The sequence below is a fragment of the Lissotriton vulgaris genome, chromosome 5 (assembly GCF_964263255.1).
Source record: "Lissotriton vulgaris chromosome 5, aLisVul1.2, whole genome shotgun sequence".
Lineage (NCBI taxonomy): Eukaryota > Metazoa > Chordata > Amphibia > Caudata > Salamandridae > Lissotriton > Lissotriton vulgaris.
In genome coordinates, this window is record NC_141693.1 from 1,231,915,219 (window position 1) to 1,231,939,447 (window position 24,229).

Consider the following 24,229-nt stretch of genomic DNA (forward strand, 5'->3'; position numbering starts at 1 on the left):
CCTGCAAAGGTTTTGTGGATTCCACCAATGCAGAGAGTTGTATGCACGACCGGTTTCCAAAACTAGGTCTTTCAAGTGTCCGTGAGCCAGATTCCACTGACGTGCTAAGCACTCCTGAAGCGGACGCATATGTAGTCTCGCGTGCGGGACTATGAAGATGCAGGAGGCCATCATGCCTATCAACTGCATGAACACTCGTGCCGGAAGCAAGTGCTGCGGTCTGAATTTTTGTATCAGCGATTGAATGCCGTTGATCCTCACTGAATTTGGCTGTGCTTTGGCTGCCAGAGTGTCTATCGTCGCGCCCAGATACTGCCGTACGTGGGCGGGCTGAAGGTTGGACTTTGGGTAATTCAGTGAGAATCCCAGATCGTGAAGAAGGTGAATGGTGTGGGAGGCACACTGCTTGCCGACTTTGCTTGGATAAGCCAGTCGTCTAGATAAGGGTAGACGTGAACGTTCTGTCTCCGTAGGTGTGCAGCCTCTGTCGCCAGGCACTTGGTAACCACCCTGGGTGCAGTCGTCACTCCGAAAGGGAGGACCTTGAATTGGTAATGCTGATTCTGAATGGTGAATCTGAGGTATTTTCAGTGTGACGGGTGTAGCGGAATATGAAAGTATGCATCCTTTAGATCTAATGTTGCGAGGAAATCTCCCTGACTGAGCAACGGCAGAACCTGCTGCAATGTTAGCATGTGAAAGTGTTCTGATAGACCCCTAAACAAGTACATTCTGAGGTCCAGTATGGGTCTGAGGGACCTGTCCTTTTTTGGGATCAAGAAGTACAGTGAGTACACTCCTGTACCTCTTTCTTCCACAGGCACGAGCTCGATTGCTCCTTTTTGCAGCATGACGAGTACCTCCTGCTGCAATAAGTGCAAATGCTCTGTGGACATAGGACGGTGTCTTGGGGGTATGTTGGGTGGAGTGGATGTTAGCTCCAGACAATAACCGTACTGGAAAAGCTTCCTGACCCACTTGTCTGTGGTGATGGATTTCCAGACCGGCAGGAACTGTTGTAGTCTCCCCCCGACCGGTGTTGTATGGTCGGGGGCCAGTGACAAGGCGTCACTGTTTGTTAGTGGCGGAGGATCGGGAGCTGTTGTTTCCACGACCTCTGCCCTTGGTGCTGTTTCCACGATAGCCACCTCTACCTTGTTTGGTGTATGTGGTTTGCACGCCACCTTTATTTATTTATGCGACTGGAGAGCCCCCATGGACTTTGCAGTTCCAGTGTGGTGTCCACCTCTGGTCCAAATAAGTGACTAGGGTTTACAGGCTGATTTAGTATGGTGGTTTGTATCTCTCGCTTGAACCCGGAGATTCTGGGCCAGGCATGTCGCCATAACATCACACTTGTGTTAATGGCTCTGGCCGCGGTGTCTGCTGTGTCCAGTGCACACTTGATAGAAGCATTTGATATGAGCTTTCCTACCTGTATGAGCATCTCTGCTGCCTCCTTATATTCATCAGGCAAGTGTTGTAACAGGGTCTCAAGCGTATCGTAATGGGCCCGGTCATATCTGGCTAAGAGTGCCTGAGTGTTTGAAATGCGCCAGATGTTGGCCGCTTGAGCTGCCACCCTTTTCCCTGATGCTTCTAGCACTTTAGATTCTGTGTCAGGGGGAGGAGCATCACCCGTTGTTTGCGAGTTTGCCCTCTTCCGGGCATTGGAAAGAACCAGAGAGTCCAACGGCAACTGTCCCTTGATGTAGGTAGGGTCCCCAGGCACCGGTTTGTACTTGCCCTCGTGCGCTCTTTAAAAAAGGTCTCCAGCAGGTTTCAAGACACCCTTTAGCATTGGCAGAGTCTTGACAGTTCTCTCTGAGGTGGAAAAGGTGTCAAACAAAAAATCCACTTCAATAGTTTCAGCATGGAGCTGGATATCATGATTTTTGGCTGCCCTTTCAATAAGTGCATTAAACGCCGCGTCTTCAGTAGGCGAGGTTTTTACAGCATACACATGACTGTCCGGGGCAGTGTGTGGATCTCCTGGGTCAGCAGCGTCCGCCCAGGGTTCATTGTGATCTTCAGGATCAGTGTCTATAGGATAGTTGTACTTCTCATTGCCACCTTCCCCTGTCTCCACATCTGAGTAAATGGGCGAGATAGGAGCAGTGTCTTGGCCACGTGGAGATATAGGTTCGACAAGAACGGGTAATGTAGTGGAATCCTTTTGCAATGGAATTCTATATGACTCCATAGGCTGTTCCGGGGCGATCTTTTGTTTGTAAATCGAAAGTCTACCCGTATCGGCGTCGATGAATTGTTCCGACTGCTCTTCAGGCGTGGGTTGTCGATGCTTCGTGACCACTACCGCAGTTGTGGGCTTCGGCCCTGTGGACACCTTCTTGGACGCTTAGACGGCCGTCTTCGGTGCGAAGGCCTTAGGTACCACTTTCGGCAGCAGCGTGAACTGGATGGGCGCCGGTGATTTTTGAGGTTTACTGGCAGGCTTCGGTGGTGGAGTATCCTTCGGTCCGACAGTCGAAGCCTTTTCCTTTATTCGTTTCAGCGATTCCGACTTCGAGAAGGTGGCGGACGGCTGCGTCGACTCGACTGGTTCCTTCGAGCCACCGCCAGGCATAGACTCGAGGTTCGTACCGCTCTTAGCCTTGTCTGGTCGACGCGTAGGATTGAGAACCTTTGTCTGGGTCGACTGTCTTCGGCGCCGATTTTTTTCTGGTCGACGTCCTTGACCAGTTTTTTTGGTGTCCCAGTCTTCGGCTCGACACCCTTTAGCGACCTCACCGGGTCGATAACACCTTTATGCTTAGTCGGTGCCGATAGTTCAGAGGACTTCGAGCCGACCAAAGCAATACGCACTTTTGGTTTCGATTTCGCCTCCAGTGCTTTCGGTTGCATAGACACCAATGCTTTCTCTTTCGGTTTCGATTTGGCAACCCGTGGCTCCTTAGTAGTGACCGAAGCCAGGCCCGGAGGCGAGGCTGTAGAACCCAGTGTAAGATCTTGGGTAAGGCCATGTGGCGATCCCTCGACCTGAGCCTTATTAAGTGTCTCGGCCCCCGTACCAACGGTTGGGCCTAGCTCCTCGCTCGAGCTATCTTCCACGGCCCCAAAGGCCCCATCGTCGTCTCCTACCTAGTCGACGACGTCTTCAGTATCGACCATTTCAATATCAGCGTCGTAGTTGGAGTCGATCTCCGATGCGTGATCAGACAGGTTCTCTCGAACTTTCTGCTCGGCTCCCTCATCCTCCTCGGTATCGAAAATGTTCACCGGGTCAGGTGCCGTCTGCTGGGCCTCCTTGCGCGCTGCACGTCAAAGTCGAATCGTCTTCTTGAAGCGGCAACCGGGTGGACGTCGATATGAGGATATTTTGAGTTGCACACGGGACATCTCTTGAACGGGCTCCGTTCCATGATGGTTCGTCGATAAGGCCTCTGGCGTCGACCGGGCCTTCAGTGCCGAAAAGCCACGCGGCTCCTCTGGATGTCCGGCTCAGGAACTGAGCTGGAACAGAACTGGGCACCGATCGCAAGACAATACCGACGATATACTAAAGGCCTTTTGGCCAAAAAGAAAGTCTATCGATTCTGAACTTGAGTTAACAAATATGCATCCGCACCACATGGCGGAAAAAAACAATCTGGGGATGGAGTCGATGCCCATGTGCACTGTAGTCCAGGGGAGGAGCCACCTATCTCGTGATACTCGAAGACTCTTCCAGGACAACAATGTGCGATCATCCGGACCCAACACTAGGCGGCGATCTATGCACAGATATGAATTCAGCAGCCCACATGCCTCGAACACAATCTAACAATGAGTCGATGCCCATGCGTACCAAAAGGAGGAGTCACACAGCCTTGTGACTCGAAAAAAGTCTTTAAAAAAAAAAAAAAAACATGAACTCATCCAAGCCCAACATTAGATGACGGACTTTTGCTAAGCATGTGTATATACAGCCACACATTCCTCGAACATATATTTTCCTGTAGATAGTAATTATTTGAGCTGTAGAGAGCTCCCAATCCATTCCGCTCCTGTGAGAAGTTGGCCTGATATGTAATGTTCACTATTCTAGTGAGCACTTTGTATCAGTCCAAACAACCCTTATTGATGATTGGTTGTAAGTCAACCTTATAGACCAGCTATCCTAGTAGCATGGATACGAGCAGTCTTCGGGCTAAACTCTAGAGGGCGTGTTAAGCCAGCTGTTATACCATCACATATACCCCTTGAACACCAAGTGAAAGGACACCACACAAGTGTTATGAAAATAAACAGTGTATTTATTTAGATCACAACAGCCCTGTACTCTTTATGAGGACAGGGTACTAAGCACACAACAAAACTCTTACGAAAATACTTTAAGTTGCACAATTTACACAAATGCCCGAGGGGCACGAAAAACCATATACTATGAAAGTGGAATGCGAAATTACTAGCAGGTAAGTACTGTACTGATAGGGTTTGGAATCGCTAGGACTACGTTACTGAACCTTCAGATTACTAGTAGGAGGCCTAGGGAACTCGGGTGCAGAGTGTGCACTCTCACGCGTGATGCGGGACAAAGTCTATGGAGGCTAGTAAAAGCAAAGTTAGTGTTCTCGGGCGAACCCGACTAGGTATGTTGAAAACGAAAGTGGATCTGGACCCTTGGGTAGTGAGGCTATGCTGGGGCACCGAAATGCCGAAGTTACCTAGCCCAGGGGCTGCGGATGCATAGGTCTGAAAAGACATCGGGAATCCTCGTTGACGAACCAGGAGCCTGAAAGAAGGAGTTGCTGGCAGGCGACCAGTGAAGATTGTCCGGTGGATCCAAGCCTGGATCGAAGATGGAAGACACCTGAAAGCAGAGGGGACCAAGTTCTTAATCACTAGCCAGTGATTGGGTGGGCACCAGGATGGCACCAGGCGAAGTCACCTCGACCAGGTGAGCGGGCGACGCTGGGCTCTGCAGTCTCACGGACCAGGAGGCGTTGTCGGCGACCAGGATGGAGGTGCGAGCTGTCCCACGATGGTTGATGCTGTCGACGTCGCTGGACCCAGGATTGGGGCAACAAGTCTTGGCAAATTCAAGCCCACGCGGTGGACCTAAAATGGCGTCTGGAGTGGACCAGGAGGGTCCGGGGTGCTCCTCTTTTGGAAGGGAGCAAGGGCCAGTCTGGAGCAACCAGACCAGCAGTGTTGTCGTCGTCGGTCGTCGTCGGGAAGGCCACAAGCCAGCGGCTAGTAGCCAGACAACGCGGTGAGCAGCAAAAAGCAGAAGGGCCCCACGCAGATCTCGTGGATGCTGGGGGGCTGGACTTCGGTGCTGGAAATGCTCAGGGTCGGGGCTTCTCGGACCCCAAAGCACTCACCAGAGGATCCCTCGGCGGTCGTGCTGGATAGAAGTCGTGCAGTTCTGATGATGGCCGGTCCCTCGAGGTCTCGTCGCACCTACGGTTCTCAGCTTAGCTGTAGAGGTAGGTAGAGGTCAGAGGTGCCAGGGAAGCCGGGTCTCGTCGTGCTGGTCGGTCGGATTCCGGAGGAAGGACGTGCAGCAAACCGCAGTGTTCTTAGATGGTGCCTGCGGGTGCAGGGTGACTACTCCTTAGCCACAAGGGAGAAATCTTGAGAAGAAGTCTTGAGTTCCTTTCATAGAAAGTAGTTTCTTGATTCAAAGATGATCTAATTTGGAAGGGTCCCCGCTCCTGCCTTTATCCTAAAGAAAGGCGTGGGTACGCGACTAGGTCCTGCCCTAGGGGTGGGACAAGGAAGGGGGGTGGTTACACCCCTCTCCCATGCCGGACTTTCCCCAGGCCAGGGACTGGTGTGTCCCTGGAACTGGTTCTAGCCGGCAGATGCATAGTGAGCACCGGGGTGCCACTTGCAGTCACCTTCCTGTAAAGCCCTGCCTACCCAGGATACACAAAACTCTGTCTGGGATGGTGCTAGCACCGCCCCTGACAGGAAACCCTTTGTCCAAGCTCCCCTCGCTGGAAGGACTCCCAGCTGCAGGGGGTCAGACTTGTGTCTGTGGTGGCAGCATCCCTTTTGTGATGCTGAGGCTCGAGTTAACTTTAACCGGGGTTCACAGTTACATACATGTCGTGTCCCTCTAGAAGGGTGGAATGCTAACCCCGTCGCCAGAATTGGCGAGGGGTTAGTATTCCAATTCTTATGACACCTTACTCGACATGTTTTGATAAAGCGATACCAGAGATAGCATTTAACCGCGAGAATTATAATGCACTTAAGAGTATATGGTATGCGTTATCATGGAACAGCTATTAGGACTTGGTTCCGCAAGCTGCAAACGGGCTCAGCTCATGCCAGAGTACCATCTCACACGATTCCAAGCACTCTGCCTTCAGGATTGTCAAGGCCTGCCATAGGAGTGACTGATAGGAATCTGTGTGTCCATTTTAGGGTTAGATATAGGTATACTATATCTAAAGCAAAGGGTGATTACACCACCTTGCCCCAGCTGTTGTGCAGCCAGTTGTGTCAGATTTAGATGGCCATCCAGGGGTGGCATAATACATGCTTCAGCCCCTGGTAGGCCCTGGGAACACCTATGCCCTGAGTTACAGGGTCTGATAAGGTGTCCCAGTACCAATTGGATAATGCACCTAAGGTACACGTGTCAATTTAGTGAGAGAACAGCAAGGCTGTGGGTCTGATTAGCAGGCCCACAGCCAGAGAAGTCGTAAACCAGTGAAGCAAAAAGCAAAAATCTGGGGTGATCATAAGATTGCAGACCCTACTCTCCTACAGCTCCTACAACATTTTCTCTGATTTCTTAGCAGTCCTTAATTATCCTTCAAATAACACTGTTTAGAGAAATAGAGGAATGTGCCTTTAAGAACGAATGTGCCTAAGAAGAGCCATCTAACCAAGCTTTTGATCCATATGATGTCAGTTTAATAGAAGGAAGGGAGTATACTGAGTTACCAATTTTGAACACAACAGTATTGGTGACTAGGATGCAAAAAATGTGAATTACTGCACCCTCACAGGACACAGCCAGGTAACCAATGAGTGCCATGGGAGCCAAATTAAAGTCCTCATATCATGCAGCTAGAACCCAAGCACAAAAACACACACAAAGCCTGAAGACTCACGTGAACCACCAAATGAGATATACAAACTACACATGGGCATTGGAAAAGGAAGCACCCCACTTAATGTAAACAAGAGGAAGGGTGGCATGCATTACTAAACGAAGAGAACAAAAGCTCTGACTCACGTGCACAGGCATGCTGAAATAATCAGACTTAAAGGCATCTGCCATCTCTCCAAATGCCCGGAGCGTGTAATCGCGTGCTGCTTGTTCAAAACCAAATGCTTCCTGAGGTTTGCCACACTCCTGCAATTGGAAAACAAGAGTAAGGCATGTGGGTTTATTGCAAAAGATCAATGGCAAAAACTTCTCCAAAGTCAGAGCTTCAAAGGCGCGTTTGTGGGAAAACACTTACCTTCGCAGGGGACACCTCATCGGGACTGTACAAATAAAGTTGTTACCGCTCTGCAATTAGTCATAGCAACGTTTTGTTTCGAATTAGTCCAATATCTGCTTTTACAGCCAATACCTGTACAAAATTTTTGCAGACATTCTGTTTACCTGAAATTCCAAATATTCTAAGGGACAATAATATTTGGGACTCGAGAATGAGATTTTTCTAAACTCTTGGCCATGTCGCCAGGGAGTGTTCCCTCTTTTGTAAGAAATGTGTTGCGGGGAGTGAACCAAAGGGAAAAATGAAATGTAATCGTGCTCAGCCAATTGTCATTCATGTTTAGTGTGGTGTTTCAGGTTTGTTATTGCAGGGATTCTATTGGCGGGATGTATGCAAATTTATAGTGTGACCGGATAAGGACCTAGCTGGGATGTAGACTTTCACTTCGTATGAGTTAGAAAATCTTTAAGGAAGGAAAGCTTTCCTTTCTTGAGTCCCCTCACTTACCGGGGTTTCCCCACGGTGACATGCTTCATCATTGGGGCCAAGTCAACCCGCTGCGGGCTGAGGCGAGCTACGACTTGCGATGAGACGTAGGAGCACTAATCGTGAGGAGCTATGTGTAGTGCAGTGGTATGGTGGATGTATTAAAAAGTACCTAACTAGTGGGAAGAAAAAACTTTATCCAGGCTCCTAGTTGGTCTATTAAAACCAGGTGAGTCTCTAGTGGGCCTATCCAAATGCGTTAGGAGTCCCTCGTAGACATCAACATGTCCTGAGCTTCCCCAAAGTTCTTCTTCAGGACAACACAGGGTCCCGCCCTGTGTGTACCACTCCAAAGTGACCTACAGTGAGATAAGTGAAAAAACTAAACAAAAATGCAGCAAAATAAGCAGGTGTTAGTAATACATACGATACAAAATGGTCACGTAGTATGGTGCATAAAAGTCACGTAATATCTGTTAAAAAGAAATAAAGAAAGAACATAGTTAAGGAAACACAGTCCCCTCTTGGGGGTAGGTGGGATTAGGCGTAATACCCAAGCGCTCCTTGCGATGCGTGCTTACACTCTGCCAAGGTGTGTTTAACCATGCAGAGCTGCGAAATAACATGCTTGCCTAAAGTTATGATGGAGCTTAGGCGTGTTTGAAAGAAAAAATGCACCTGGTGACTACAACACGGACATAACACACATTTAGACAAAACAGGAAACATAAAACATGAACAACATACTGTATTTTAAGCAACAATGTTCCACACATTTAGACAAATCAGGAAACATATAACATGAACAACATACTGTATTTTAAGCAACAATGTGCCTCATGTTCTTATTCGGGGTGAGAGGGTTCTGACTGGAATTCTAAAAAACGATCAAGAAACGTTGTCAGTTGCCACTTTTCGATCGAGGATCGTGTCGGGGACGAAAGCTGCAAAAGAAAATCAAACGTGCTGAGGGATGGCCCTGACTGCGCTCAGTTTCAGTGTTCCGCCTGTAATGGAAATCCACTTTCTTGAACGATATCCGCTCGGTCAGTAGACCTAGTGATCCTCCCTAGAGACCGCATATTGGCGTCTCTCGCTCGGGAGCTGGGTTAAAAGGAAGTGTTTCCATCTAGTCATACTAGGATGACTAGAACGCAAACCTTCCCAAAAAGGTCGCCCGGTATCGTGCTAAAGGTGTAGCCCTGTTGGGAATAAAAATTATGCGTGCTTCATATAAGGATTAATGTACGTGCTATGAGGTACATCACAGGTATTACAAAAACAGACATTGTCATAGGAAATGAAAAGCGCAATACACAAGATGGAGATTCACCTAAAGACTTTTCAGAACTTCACAGAACTAAAAAAGCGCCTAGAAGAACTGAACACATCAATGACCGAGTTTGAAAGAAGTCTAAAAGACACGAAATACATTAAACTGAAAAAAGTTAAAAAAACATTCTCACATGAGAAAGTCTATCCATACACCAAGGATGACTACGGACCATCAGAAAGGAATCTAGTCTATGACACAGACAGTGATGGATCAGACACAGGCTCGAACCATTCAGATACTGGCTATAGTCACAACTACAGAAACCAAACCAGACGACCCCGAGGAGGACGGTCAAGAAACCAAGGGGCACCCAACTTTGGATGGCCACAGTTCCATGGACCAACACCACTGTATGGGGGACCACACCCATTTTTCTACGGACCACCGGCATTTCACCAACAAACTTACCAACAACAACCTCATGCCTATTGGGACCAGGCACAATCACAAACAACCAAGCCAGTCTTTTTTAGGACGGGGCAAGGGACCCCAAAGAGGGACAACCAGAAAAAAAAAACAAGTACAGTGGGCATAACCCCTGGAAGTCTCAAGGAGCCGCACCAGGAGCATGGGCCCACCGAACCTCCCGTCAGGCAGCAACCAACCAGTCTAGTACTCAATCTATCAGACACTATCCTGACCCCTACACAACAATCCGTCCAAGAGAAATGACTGGGTTTCGTACCGACGCAGAGTATGGACAAATTTAAACTCTGCTGCGAGCTCAACGAGTTCATCCGCAAAATAAAATTGCAAATCTTTTTCAAGGACAAACCACTTGACAGCACCCAACCAAGTGACACAGGTTTGCACAGAAAATCTAATTTTACTCCACCAGCGGCAAGTCTCCCAGTGGAAGTTACTTGCTTTCAAAAAAGCAGTCCTGAAGGAGGTATCCGAAATCGACCCAAGGACCATAAAAGTGCCAGTTGTATTGCCTCTTGTTCTTTTATGCTCGTATTATGGAACAAACAACAAGGAAGTTACTATAAAACCAGCAGACAAGAGAGGAGCCATAGTGCTACAAAACTCCACAGCATACCGCAGAGTATGTCTAAACCTACTGGGAGATGAAAGAAATTACATCAAGATAAAAGAAGACCCTACCGAACAATTACGCATCAAAATCGCATACTTGGTAGAAGAATCAATAGCCAGCAACTGGATCACCAAAAAGGAAGCGGAATTCCTGGAAAATACGAAGCCCACAACCCCATCTTTCCACACAATCCCCAAAATCCATAAATCTATGGATAACCCACCAGGAAGACAAATAGTCTGGGGATAGGCTCAATATTAGAACCCCTTTCTAGATTTGCCAACGCTTTCCTGCAGCCACTAGTACAAGGTACCAGTACGTACCTGCAGGACACAGAAGCTGTCCTCTCTTCTCCAAGACCAACCTTTTGACCCCACAACGAATATTCCGATTGGCCTGGATGTGGAAAGCCTATATATCAGCCTACCACACAAAGCTACACTAGACATCCTTGAAGAAATACTACTCCAAGATCCATGGCAGTGTCACACACCCAGACATGTAGTTCTCGACTGTTGTCGGCTGGCCCTCACAGAGATTTACTTCAAGTTTGTAGATACAATGTTCCGCCAACAGCATGGTAACAGCATTGGGAGCACTTTCGCACCGAGGGTAGCAGGACTATGTCCACTACCTTGAGAAACAAAAAATATTGCATAACTCAAATCCACATTTTGCACACCTCCAACTATGGAAACGCTACATCGACAATGAGTTCATAATATGGAAAGGCAATGAAGCAGAAGCAACTGACTTCATCAACTGGCTAAACCTTCAAGACCCATTTCTAAAATTTACCGTCACCATGAGTAGATCCCAACTGGTTTTCCTAGATCTGAATATCAAAGCCATCAATGGTCTCTTAACAACCACCACTCACTTCAAACCTATAGCCAGAAACGGTCTCCTAATATACGACAGTTTCCACCAAAGACAACTGAAAGAGAATCTTCCCTTCGGACAATTTTTGCATTTAAGACGTAACTATACTGAAAGGGATGACTACAATATTCAAGCTAACGACCTGGCTGAGAAACTAATAGCAAGGAAATACCCTAGGTAGCTAGTTTCCAAAGCCAAAAAAAGAGGCCTGAATAACCACAGAGAGGCCTTCCTTGAACCTCGACAATCCGCATTGAAAGAGAAACGGCCAATATGTATAACCACCTACAAAGTTGCATCTAATTAAGTAACGAAAATAGTGAACAAACATTGGTGGATAATCAATAGTGATGATTTTGACATCCCTAAACCCATGTTCAGCAACAAAAAAGGCAAAAACCTGAGAAACCATTTGGTACCCAGTTGGACCACAAAGGGTCCTTCAACCATTACCAGGAGGACACTATCCTTGCAGCAATTGCAGCATTCACCACCTCACCACTGCCACAAAGAAAGTTGAATTCAACAACAAAATGACCTGGGAACTACAGAACTTCACTAATTGTAACACCACGGGAGTCTTATACCTGATCACCTGCATCTGCAACCTCCACTATATTGGGATGACTACCAGAAATGTCAGCACCCGATAGTTGAACACCGTAGCAACATAAGGTGTCAGAGGGCCACAACGAAAATGACATCTCACTTCATAGAAACTAAGCACACATCTAATGACATGAAGTGGGTGGTTTTGGAACACATCAAGCACAGTGAGAACCATGAACACAGACTACATGAGAAAGAACAACGTTGGGTTTTCAAACTTAGGGCAGACAGTCAGGGTTTGGATGACAATATCCCGTGGGGCCAATTCACCCTTTAGGGTAGTTCCCCTTTATGATCTCAGCAGCTTTTGCCCGATACATACACTCAAAAACATAAATCCCTTGCTGATCATGAGACACCAAACAGACTGCTCTGCGTTATAATACGAAAAAGACATCAAGCACCACACCATTTATTGATTTACTGACAAAACGCAGGATGTGCGGTACATAACCCTGGTCATAAAAACCACCACTAATCGATTGGGTACTATCTGCTCTGTGTTATTATACGCAATACACATCAACCACCATACAATCCCCCTAGGCATCAATGATAACTTGGCAAACCGCATGATTTGCGGCACACTGTCATGGTCATCACACCATTTTTTTTTCTCAACCACCAAAATCAGAGGCTGATCGATAATTGATGACCACTTGAGGGAATATCTCTATTGATCCCAACGTTTGCCAGCTAACTTCCACCCTTGGCATTAACCCTGCAACAATACAGAATCCCCCATGTAATTAAAACACGCAATACATATAAACACACTTATCCAATTATAATTATCTATAACCGCATGTTTGACAGCACATAGCAACGATCGATACACCACTAGTCCCAACCACTGCCTGGTTTTGTGTCTCTGTAATACCCGTTATGTAACTCATAGCACGTACATTAATCCTTATATGAAGCACACATAATTTTCATTCCCAACGGGGCTACACCATTAGCACGATACTGGGCGGCCATTTTTGGAAGGTTTGCGATCTAATCATCCTAGTATGACTAGACGGAAACACTTCCTTTTAACCCAGCTCCCGAGCAAGAGACGCCAATATTCAGCCTCTAGGAAGGATCACTAGGTCTCCTGACTGAGAGGATATCATACAAGTAAGTGGATTTCCATTATAGGCAGAACCCGGAACCGAGCGCAGTGCGGGGCCAGCCCTCTGAGCATTTGGGTTTTTTTTTTTGCATCTTTCGTCCCCGACACGATCCTCGATCAAAAAGCGGCAACTGACAACATTCCTCTTCCGTTTTTTTAGAGTTGCAGTCGGAACCCTCTCACCCCGAATACCACCATGGGGCACATTGTTGCTTAAAATACAGTATGTTGTTCATGTTTTATGTTACCTGTTTTGTCTAAATGTGTGTTATGTCCACGGTGTAGTCACCAGGGGCATTTTTAACTTTTTCTTTCAAACACGGCTAAGCTCCATCATACCTTTAGGCAAGCATGTTATTTCGCAGCTCTGCATGATTAAACACACCTTGGCAGAGTGTAAGCACGCATCGCAAGGAGCGCTTGGGTATTACGCCTAATCCCACCTACCCCCAAGAGGGGGCTGTGTTTCCTTAACTATGTTCTTTATTTATTTTTTACAGATACTACATGACTGTTATGTACCATACTACGTGAAAATGTTGTATCGTATGTATTACTAACACCTGCTTATTATGAAGCGTTTTTGTTTAGTTTTTCACTTTTCTCACTGTAGTTCACTTTGGAGTGGTACACATAGGGCGGGACCCTGTGTTGTCCTGAAGAAGAGCTTTGGGGAAGCTCAGAACATGTTTACATCTACAAGGGACTCCTAACGCATTTGGATAAGCCCACTAGAAACTCACCCCGATTTTAATAGACCAACTAGGAGCCCGAATAAAGTTTTTTCTGCCCACTAGTTAGGTACTTTTTAATACACTCCACTCCACCATACCACTGCACTACACATAGCTCCTCACGATTAGTGCTCCTACGTCTCATCGAAAGTCGTAGCACGCCTCAGTCCGCAGCGGGTTGAGATGGCCCCAATAATTAAGCATGTCACCATGGGGAAACCCCAGTGAGTGAGGGGGGCTCAAGAAAGGAAAGCTTTCCTTCCTTAAAGATTTTCTAGCTCATACTAAGTGAAAGTCTACATCCCAGCTAGGGCCTTATCCGGTCACACCGGATTTGTAGGTTTACTATTGTATCAAGAGGGCGGACCTAGCTTTTCCCTCTTCCTCCACCTTATTTTTGACTTGTAGATTTATAGTGGCATTCAGACTTTACTCTTGATGAAGCGTGACTCTCCCCACTTTGTGACTGTAAGAACTTCAAACTGTGAGACTTAATGGGGCTTTAAATAGCTCTGCTTGGGTATCTAAGCAGCTTATTCTACTCTTCGGGAAATGGTATGATAGTTTGGCGGAAAGGGGATATGAAGAGTTCCAATGCCACACCCCCACCAGAGATTAGCTGCAGATTTAAATCTGTGGCTCGACAGCAGGCCGAAAAGGGAGATGCCCTCAATGTGCTACATTACCTTGTCGAGAAGTTCAAAAGGTGAAAATCTTCACAAACAGAGGCAATACTCATTTTGTAAACCACCAGTAAGCTACTTCATTTCAAATATATACACTCTCAGCTGTATCGTAGAAATCTGACAAGTGACAAAATGAATTGTAACCTGCCCCAACTAAGCATTTACTAATAATATCATAGGAGCCGAGTTATCCAAAAATTAAGGGAACATCTATAAAGTCGTTTTCACAATCCAAGTTTAAAAGTGTGTGTAAAACCATATATACCCTGCTTGCAACTTTGCATTGGTCACAAAACAAAGAAAGAAATATCAAGCACATACAAAACAAACCAATGGAAAAGTCATCAAAAAGAAGAACATCCGAAGCAGGAAAATAGCCTAATTTTTGCACAACTTATTAAATGTACGAAAAAATAATAAGACTGTATATTGACAAAACAAGCAGTACAGAATCACAATGCAAAATAGAAATAAAGACACAATTATGCAACCGTTTCAACCGCTACACCGGAAACTTGCCACACGAACTCAGTTGAGTTTACATCTCTCATGTAATTGTGAAACTAACCGAATATCAAAATGTGAGCTGCAATAAAGCCCCAGATCAACTGCTGCCTAGTAAATCAATCAACTTTCATTCAATTTTCAGAGAAAATCACACAAGTACAGAATAAAAAAACAAGCAAGATTTGATAAATAATAAAATACATCAATTCACAAAGCATTAAAGTCACTTTAAAAAAAACAATTCTTAAAAAATAGAGATTAACAAAGCATTTCTCAGACAAAGAGATAAATAACTATCGACTAGAGCTTAAAACCCAGATAAAAAAATGGGAAATAAAAAAACACAGTTTGGGAGTAGCCAAAATTTGCAAGTATAGGTAAGCGGGTCTGATCTGATTAAAACCAAATGCCAGCAACGTAGGGCTTAGTTATTTACGTTGGAGGGTGGAGACATTTGGACATAATGTGTACGGCGGTACAAATGGAAATATAGTCATAGGTGCATGAAGGCAGGTTTGATTGAGAATTCTAAACCCCCTTTGAAACGAACAGTTGTTGGAAAAAAATCAGTCTCAGTAATTGTAAGAGACGCCAATGATGATTAGGCATCCTTTTGGATAAAGGGGTAAGGCCCCATGCCTGGGACATCTTTAACCATGACATAACCATAAAATGACTTTTGTTAAGGTGGGATTCTCCTTTTTTGTAATCACCCTCTGGACAAAGGCCTGTGACTCAAATTAGGTAACTGTTTGGGATGCCCAAAGGATCATAAACAAAAGTCCGGCAGCCTAATCTCATGAAAGTTTTCTTTATTTACGAGACCCATGGGATATGATCCACTTGATCTAGTGACAGACAGTCCTGTAGGATTGGTCTATTTAAATGAAATACCTATTTTGACCACACAGAACACCACAAAAGAAGTGGGGTATACAAATGAGATTAGAAATGAAGGCCATTCCCAATTCCTCATGAATAATATCAGTAGGGGTACCTTGACCTACAGCCAAAAGATTCCTCCAGAAGATATTCTTATCCCAGTGGCTGTTAATTGTAAGAACAGATAATGTTGTCTACAAAGTGGTCTATCATTCGCAGGACTGGAAACCGCGAAATACCGATTTGCTGTACTATCATTTTGAGTGGATGATAGCATTACTGCGGATGTTAAAGACTAAAATAGAGGGGGACGCTAGAGCTCGCACGGCAAGATGGCAGCACCTGAGAGGCTCTGCCCGGCTAAGCCACAATCCGTGCAATATCAGTTTTCGATCCTTGCCCTCTACAGTCCTAGGAGGGCACACTTGATGAGAAAAGTGCCCCGATTGCCTTGCCGGGCTCGTGGGGCTGTTTGCTGCCTGCGATCGAGCAGACAAAGCCAAACACCTGAGTGGCGATAAATGGCGGCGCTGGAGGGGCTATGAGGATGGCAGCCTACTGATCCTGCATTGAGGCGGAGGCGCGATCGGTGTCAAAACTGGTGCACTATTGCTGGACGCTGCTGGCTGCTGACCTGGGAAACGGCGACAGATGGTGTGAGTCCCCCTGCCCTTGCTGAGATGGAGCTGTGCACTGCTCATTGCCGGAGATCGAGGAGGAGCGGAAGACCCTTACCAGACGGCAGCTCTCGGGTCCCTGGTGCCGGTGGGGGTGAGTGGAGCGCAGCGGGTGCTGGGCCTGCGACTGTGGAGGCGGGGGCGGCTCTGGTGCGCTCTGTGTCCGGGCTCTGCTGCTGTGCACTGGGGCTCGCGGGCTGCTGCAGAGGCGCGGCTGCGCAAGACCGGGGATTGAAGAGCTGGCTGGGCCTTGCATCCTGAATGTGTGGCACGAATTGCTGTCCTTCACTTTGGAGCTGCCCTGCTAACTCTATTATCCTGCCCCCCAGGTGGCGTGTTGGATGGGGCTGCAGTTAGGGGATATACTGGGTCGGATACCACCGCGATTGAAGACATCTGTGCCCTGGGACCCCCGGGCGCTGCCATGTTATAACGCCTCATTAACTTTCGAGCGTTGCCGACGATGGTGTGGCCCCCCGGTCTGTAGATTGAACAGTACTGTCGCCACATAACGGAGTGGGATGCTCCTTTCCATTTGATCTGTGCTGTAGACTTACGCCTCTGATAATTGGGGCTGTGTGCATTATAACTCTGGGCCTGGTGGAGTGCTGCTGCAGGGGGCGCTTTGGTGCGGAATACTACGAAGGAGTGTCCAGCTGATTAAGTGATTCAGAGGGCTGTTGCTTGACCCCCTCACATCTGCCCTTGTTTACCATAGACACGGGGCACCCTTTGGCTGCCCACACCTCAGTGAGGACGGTGTGAGATCCTGGCTGCCGGGAGGGGTGTAGAGACACTGATATCGCTTTCATAACTGACTAACCTTGGTGGCCCCCTCTGCCGTATACAGGGTACAGTATTTTCCTGTGTGAGGGACTCTCGTGGGCGACATCATGGGTAGGACTGAAAAATCTCAAACGGGTTTCAAGTTTGAGTCGCATAAAACACCAAAGCCTTCCCAAAAAGTGGCCTCGGACTCAGAAGTAGATGCCCCTGTGACAGAACAATCCACCCTGGAAACCACGCTCCTTGCCATGCAACTAAGCCTCCAGTCCAGAGAAGGCGCGATGACTGCGGTGAACCATCGTCCAGACCACATGTCCTCCCAGCTAGAAAAACAAAATGCCCGCATAGGAGAGGTAGAAAAGCGGGTGTCCGCCGCTGAAGATGGTCTAAGTGACGTTGCGGGGAAGACTTTAAATATGGAGAAGGTCCTCTCCCTCATTCAAGCGAAGAATGAGGATTTAGAGGCCTGCTCCCGGCGTAACAATATACGCATTATTGTTCTGCCGGAGTCCATGAATGTGGGGAACCATGGAGACCTTCATTGAACGGCTGATCACTGAGATCTTTGGGACCACCCGCTTTTCGCCTATGTTTGTTATTGAACGCGCGCACCGCTCCCTGGCTCCTAAGCCGGTCCCGGGTTCGCCCCCACGTCCGGTAATTGCTAGGGTGCTTAATTATAGAGACTGCGACTCCATCCTGTGCACGAGGCGCGAACGTTGTGGGACCATTCCCTAGTAATGTTGGATCTGCAGGTTCCCACACGCGAACGTCCACCTTATTCGTGGCGTTTGCAGCCCACGGAGTTGGCTGACCCGGTCTTCAAACAGACTGTTATGGAGGCGATAGGCAACTGTTTTGGTGAAAATGAGGGTGCTGTCGAAAGTGCAGGGGTGCTCTGGGAGGCCTTTAAGGTGACTATTAGAGGAGTGTGCATTGGTGCGCAGGCGGGAGTGCTGCGAGATATCAGGCACCGAATTAAAAAGCTGGCATCCGATATCTCCGCACTCGAGCGGGAATACAAAGTCAATCCATTTCCAAAAACATTGGCAGATATACAGTCCCTTGTCACTAAACAGGACGAAACCAAGAGCTGCTTCACTGTGCCGGTCGTAAAAATAGCTCGCTACTATGGGGAGGGAGGGCGCCCGAGTAGATCTTTGGTGCAGAGATTAGCCGCGCCTAGGACCCAGGAACACATTGCGGAAATGCTAGACCCCGACGGTGTACCTCACTACTCCACTCCAGAAATCAGCGAGACAATTGTGCGATTCTATACCAGGTTATATGCCGCCAAACATGATATCTCTTCTAAGGAGCAGGTGCAGCTGCGTTGCGGTACCGAAAGCGTCCACTGGTGGTGTCACTATACGCGGACGACATGTTGCTCTATGTGCGTGACCCCGAGGTACACCTGCCTGAGTTGCTTAGGGAATATATCAAATTTGAGCGCTTCTCCGGCTTGGGAATGAATTGGTCGAAATCAATGGTCTTCCCTCTTACAGCACACACGAAGGAGATTGCGCTGGAATTTCCGTTGACTTGGACTTCAGACCCTGTGAAGTATCTGGGAGTCTGGTTCCATAGGGACCCGGAAGTAGTGATTTCGGAGAACTATGGGCGGGCGATCACGAGTATCACGGAGAGGGTCGACAGATGGGCACACCTGCCCCTTTCATTGGCAGATAGACTGGCGGTTGTCAAGATGACCTTTCTCCCCAAATTATTATACTTCTTCATTAATATCCCTATTAAATTAAATGTGGCATATTTTAAAGCTCTCCAGTCTGTACTATCGACATTCGTCTGGGCCGGGAAGAAGTCAAGATGTAGATGGGACCTTCTGGTGCAACCATTTGAACGGGGGAGGGAAGGAGGGGGAGGGGCTTCGAGGATCCAAATTTTAGACTGTATTATCTGTGTGCTCAGGCTCAGTTCGCTCATTACTGGCACTACCTGCAACGCTATAAGCCCCACGTGGCTATAGAGGCGGACGCGGTACTTCCAATAGCGGTCCAGGTGGCGACTGTCGGGTGGCACGGGTGGCCCCCGGACTGAGATTAATCCCGTGCAATGTACGGCGTGGGCTTGGAGACAGCTGGCAGAGCTCAGCTGCCGTATTTATATGCCCCGTTATTGCCACTGGCATCCCATCCGGATTTATCAGCTGTCAGTGAGCAGCGTGCTCTTTGCGAATTGGCCAAGGTGGGAGTTACGTGGATCGGAGATCTTTATGAGAATGGCCGCTTCAAATTTCTGCAGGAGGTGCAAAAGGGGACGGACGAGGGTTTGCAGAGCCCACCACTCTTTGGGCTTTGCAGGCAATGTTGGCAAGTGCAGACCGTCAGGGACTAATCACAAAACTCTATAATGCATCGCTGCACGAGCGGGAGCAACAAGAGCACCCCTCATTTGTAAAGTAGTTGAAGGCCAGGCAAATGGGCCCTGTAGTAGCCTCTCTAACGTCCCTCCTCTTACCCCCGAACAGCTTAATCTGGGGGGGGGAGGCGAGTTTTATCTGTGGCATAGTGTCTTTAGACAGACTGACCTTCGGGGCCGGCGTCGATGGAGGCCCGACCAATTTTGCCTTTTTGCCAATACGTTTTTGTCCCTGCGTCAACTTCGGTGCTTGTGACGTAGGAGGCGCGCTTTTCTGCCTCGACTCGACGTGGTCCTTTGAGGCGCTTTTGTATTTCGACTCGAGGCCTTTAAACGAGCTGGGGCCTGTCGACTTGATGCTTCGGATCGAGAAGCTTCCGAGACTAGAGTCCCTTGTTTGTGTCGCTGTCCGTCGACGTCGACTTAGTCGGTTCGACGTGCTTGGTTTTAATGGTGGACTTTAGCGCACCGATCTTCGGTTCGACACTTTACTTTTAACCCCGCAGGGTCGTCGACACCCTTTGACTTCGTCGACTCCGATGGGTTCGAGCTTTTCGATCCGAAGACTGTTTTCAGCAGTTTCGGTTTCGTTTTCGAGTAGATGGCTTTCGGTTTCGTTTTAAGTAGGTGGACCGATGGCTCATGTGATATATTCTTAGCCGGGCCTTGACACAGGGCTATAGAATGTTCTTCATGATCTTGGCTAAAGCCTTCCGGCGATGCCTCGACCTGAGCCCTTGGAAGTCTTTGAGTGTCTGTTTCGGGCCCCGTACCCACTGTTGGGCCTGGTTCATCGCTTGAGTCGTCATCAACGGCTCCGATAGGGGATAAGTCATCCCTTACCTCAACGACGTTTTCATCTTCGACGTTCTCTTCGTCGTCTTCATAATAGTTGGAGTCATGCTCCGAACCTGGATCCGACTGCTGTTCTGGATCCTCAGTCTCGACGACCTCATCGTCCTCTTCGTCAAAGATATTCACCGGGTCGGGCGCTGGCTTCGACATAGTTTGCCTCACTGCACGTCGGAGTCTAAGTGTTTTCTTTAACCTGAATCTAGCGCAAGCTAGACAGTTGTCCTCATTGTGCTCTGCTGATAAGCCCTTGTTGCACACCGGGTGTACATCGATGTGCGGGTACTTAGAGTTACAAAGGGGGCAACGTTTGAACGGGCTCCGTTCCATCGACGATCGTCTCCTTGGGAAAAGTTTCCGAACTTGAGTAAAGAAAAGTACATCCGAGCCCAATGGCGGAAAAAAACAATCTGAGTATGGAGAGGATGCCCATGCGCACTGTAGTCCGGGGGAGGAGCCACCTATCTCGTGATACTTCGAAGACTCTTCTAGGACAACAATGTGCAATCATCCGGACCCAACACTAGGCGGCGATCTATGCACAGATATGAATTCAGCAGCCCACATGCCTCGAACTACATGTTTCTAAATCTTTGATGTTACTCAGCAAATGTATGTTTGGGCCACACAAGCCTTGGGTGGGTGGGAGGGACTGGGGTGGGGGTCTTGTTTACCTTTATTCTTTTGTTGGTATAGATCATAAGGAGTAGTTTCTTACCTGTAACTTCAGTTCTGTAGTAGGGGTATCTCTGTTATAGTCCTAATCTAGTAAATAGTCCCACCCATGTGCGGGGACCCCGGAGCAATCAAAAATAATCTCTTAAGCTGTCTTTTTTGTGCAGTCCTGCATAGATACTTAAGAGAGAATTTAAATAAAGATAATGCAGCCAAGGCTACACTGCCCAGTACTTCAACTCGATATTCCACCAATTTTACCATCAGCACAGCCTGCCAAGTTTCTTACACAGAAAAAACTTCCCCTTTTAACAAGAAAGCCTCTGGAATGATAGAGAGGAAGTGGTGGACAGACAAGCCCCATGGGCTGCCATTATGTGGCTCAAAAAGGGATACTGTGCCTTTAAGGAAACTTTCTAGAACTCTCAGTATCCCAGAATGCACAGAAGGTCCCTTCTACTTTCAGTTCTTTTTTCCGGCTCCTAGCAGGACCCTGGGGCATTGAGCTCTATATTTTTAGGGTTTATTTCAATTTTTTGCACTTTTAAAGTGTGAGAGTGTGTTCACTAGATGGGTTTTGGTGCCTTCCGTTATTACTGGGGGTTTTCAAGTAATTCCGAGGCCTTATTTATCAAATATGCCTGCCTTATTTGATAGATGCCCGGAGTGCTCGAGGAATAAGGCCAAATCAGATCCACACAGGGTGTGTATCCTATGTCTCCCTTCTAGTCATGTTCCTGAGGAGTGTGAGATCTGCCAAACTTTCTTCTCCAGGACCCTGAAGGACAGACAGAAGATCAGGCTCCAAGGACTGGAGCAAAGGAAGCAGCAAGGTGGGTCTGGGCATGCTGGAACTACTTCATCTGCCCGTGCTGAGGCCTCTGGGTGGCTCCCCAGTGAAAAGAAGGCCAGAAAACGCCACCGGTCTCAGTCGACGTCGATAGCCTCGACGTCGGCTTTAAGAGGGATGACCACGGTCTGTTCCCCGTCTCCCCAGGGCTCTGGGTCGACGCGGCGTCGACGTTAGACGTCAAGGGGACGGACGTCGAAACCTCCGTCGAGGTCGGCGTCGAGGACAGTGTCATCGTCATCGTCGAGCCATCGACGTCGAGAGAGGTCACGACGGCGCCGGCGCTCACTGTCGAGGCGACACCGCCGTTCGCCTTCGACTCTGCGTTCGACGTAGAGGAAGTCGACGACGTCGAGAAAAAGGCAAAGAACTTGGACATCAAGATGGCAATAGTCGACGTTGAGGAGAAGGACTCCGACGTCGAGACATAGATCATAGACGTCGAGACACGGTTCGGCATCGAGAAGGCGTTCTTCAACGTCGATAAGGCGTTCGGAGTTTAAGAAAAAGGCATCGTCCCCCAGGAGGCGTTCTGGCGCCAGAAGCTCCTCCAGATCATCGTGGGCACGACGGCGACGGCGCTCACCGACAGGGGGCACGGCCTCTCGGTCTCCCCAGTCAGGTCAGGCAAGGAAGAAGAAGAGGGTAGAGTCGCCGGGCTCGGTGCACTCTGTGGTATACTCGCCACCCAAACCGAGGTAGCCTTCACCACCGCCTCCGTTGCCGAAGGATCCGCCCCCTCGGATTCCGACGCCACCTGCTCCTCCTCATCATCATCATCATCATCATCCTCATCCTCATCATGCTCCGGGGTCCCCGCACATGGGCGGGACTATTCACTAGATTATGACTATACAGAGATCCCCTACTACAGAATGCAATGTCAGAAACGTTTGCTGAAGTTTCCTTACTTGATGAAAATCAATAAACCTATTTAAGAAGAAAAAAAAGAAAAAGGACTAACATGGAGTTACTCAGCCTTAATGCCGAACTTCATTCTTTTGAAGCAGTTTGCCATTGTTGTAAATACATGCAGTTGTGCACTGAATCAGGCACAATAAAATGCAACACAAGGGATGGCTGATCCGCTGTATTCCTGTATAAACATGTCAACCACATCCACAAATCATTTAGGAGGTATGTAGAACCTACTGTGTGGCTTCAATTTTTCAGAATATCAATACTAGGAAGTATTCACTGTACAATTAGGGCTCCCAACAGCTGAATTATTGGACCATGAAACAAAACCAACAAGCATCACAGTGGGACAAAACGTCAGGTTTTCAGACAAATACTAGAACTATGCATGCAGAATTTTCCCCTCCCAAAGGCCAAATTGTGATATGGCTGGGCAGTAACAAAGCACATTCACATTATCTGCGTTCATTTCTTTACCTGAGCAAGACATTTGGGGCACCTCCAGTCTCCCTTAGGAACATCCTGAAGTGGTGGTATCAGACAGAATGTGTGGTAACTGTCGTCGCAGCCGTCACATAGCAATAGACGATCCTCATCGTTCCCGCTGCCACAAATCAGGCACACGTACAAATCAATCTGCAATACAGCATAATGCCATTCACAAAGGGAAGATTAGGGATACAAGTTTAACTGCTAGAATATTTAGCTCACTCAAAAAAGCTTAGAGGATTTGAGCAACTCAATTTGGAAACTGCTGAAAAAAATAGCCACTAGAATTACCATAGAAATGTGCCTCAATAATGAAGAGGAAAATGCCTTCCTACCATACACATTAAACAGGTGCACCTACGTTGTAATGGCCGGAGGTCAATATACATCACATTAATACAAGGCACAGTAGTAAAACATTACTGCGATTTCTTCATCCAACTGGACAGGTGTAATCTTCATGTTCACCACATGGACAAAACAAAATAACAAAAAAGGCTGCACTACCAAGTCTTACCACGCTTTCAGAACTAGGTCAACAAGATACAAAGCAACAAATGGAAGGTGATATACAAGGTCAAGCTATGGCAGCAGATCAAGCGAAGGGGAGGCTGGAAACCAGCAACCTGAAACCTGTGCACACGGCTGGATGATAAATATCAGCATAGAACCACACCAAACATTAGAGAACCATCTTCAAAAGAGTTGTGTGGCAATATTTTATTTTTCATCATCATCAGGTTTGCTACAACACTTAAAATTCACACTGTCCTGGCCTGACCTAAAGCTATCCAATGACCCAGTAACCATGTCGGGAAGACAAAATCGCCAATATTTGCTTAAAGTGCTTTTTTCTGACAATTTACAGATTAAAATCTAAAATCAGTGTAGGAAGTAAAGTAATAATAAACAGATA

The 24,229-nt window shown here is 47.6% G+C and overlaps 1 protein-coding gene across 2 annotated transcripts in view; it reads right to left on the bottom strand.

The window, feature by feature from the left end:
• Positions 1-24,229, bottom strand: part of KDM5B (lysine demethylase 5B) — an 856,576-nt gene that overhangs the window by 537,964 nt on the left and 294,383 nt on the right. For both annotated transcript variants that reach the window (XM_086923073.1, XM_086923072.1), the window contains 2 exons: positions 23,302-23,460; positions 7,199-7,318 (listed from right to left, as the gene is read on the bottom strand). In XM_086923073.1, the coding sequence (XP_086779199.1) occupies positions 7,199-7,318; positions 23,302-23,460 (279 nt within the window). The remainder of the gene's footprint in view (positions 1-7,198; positions 7,319-23,301; positions 23,461-24,229) is intronic.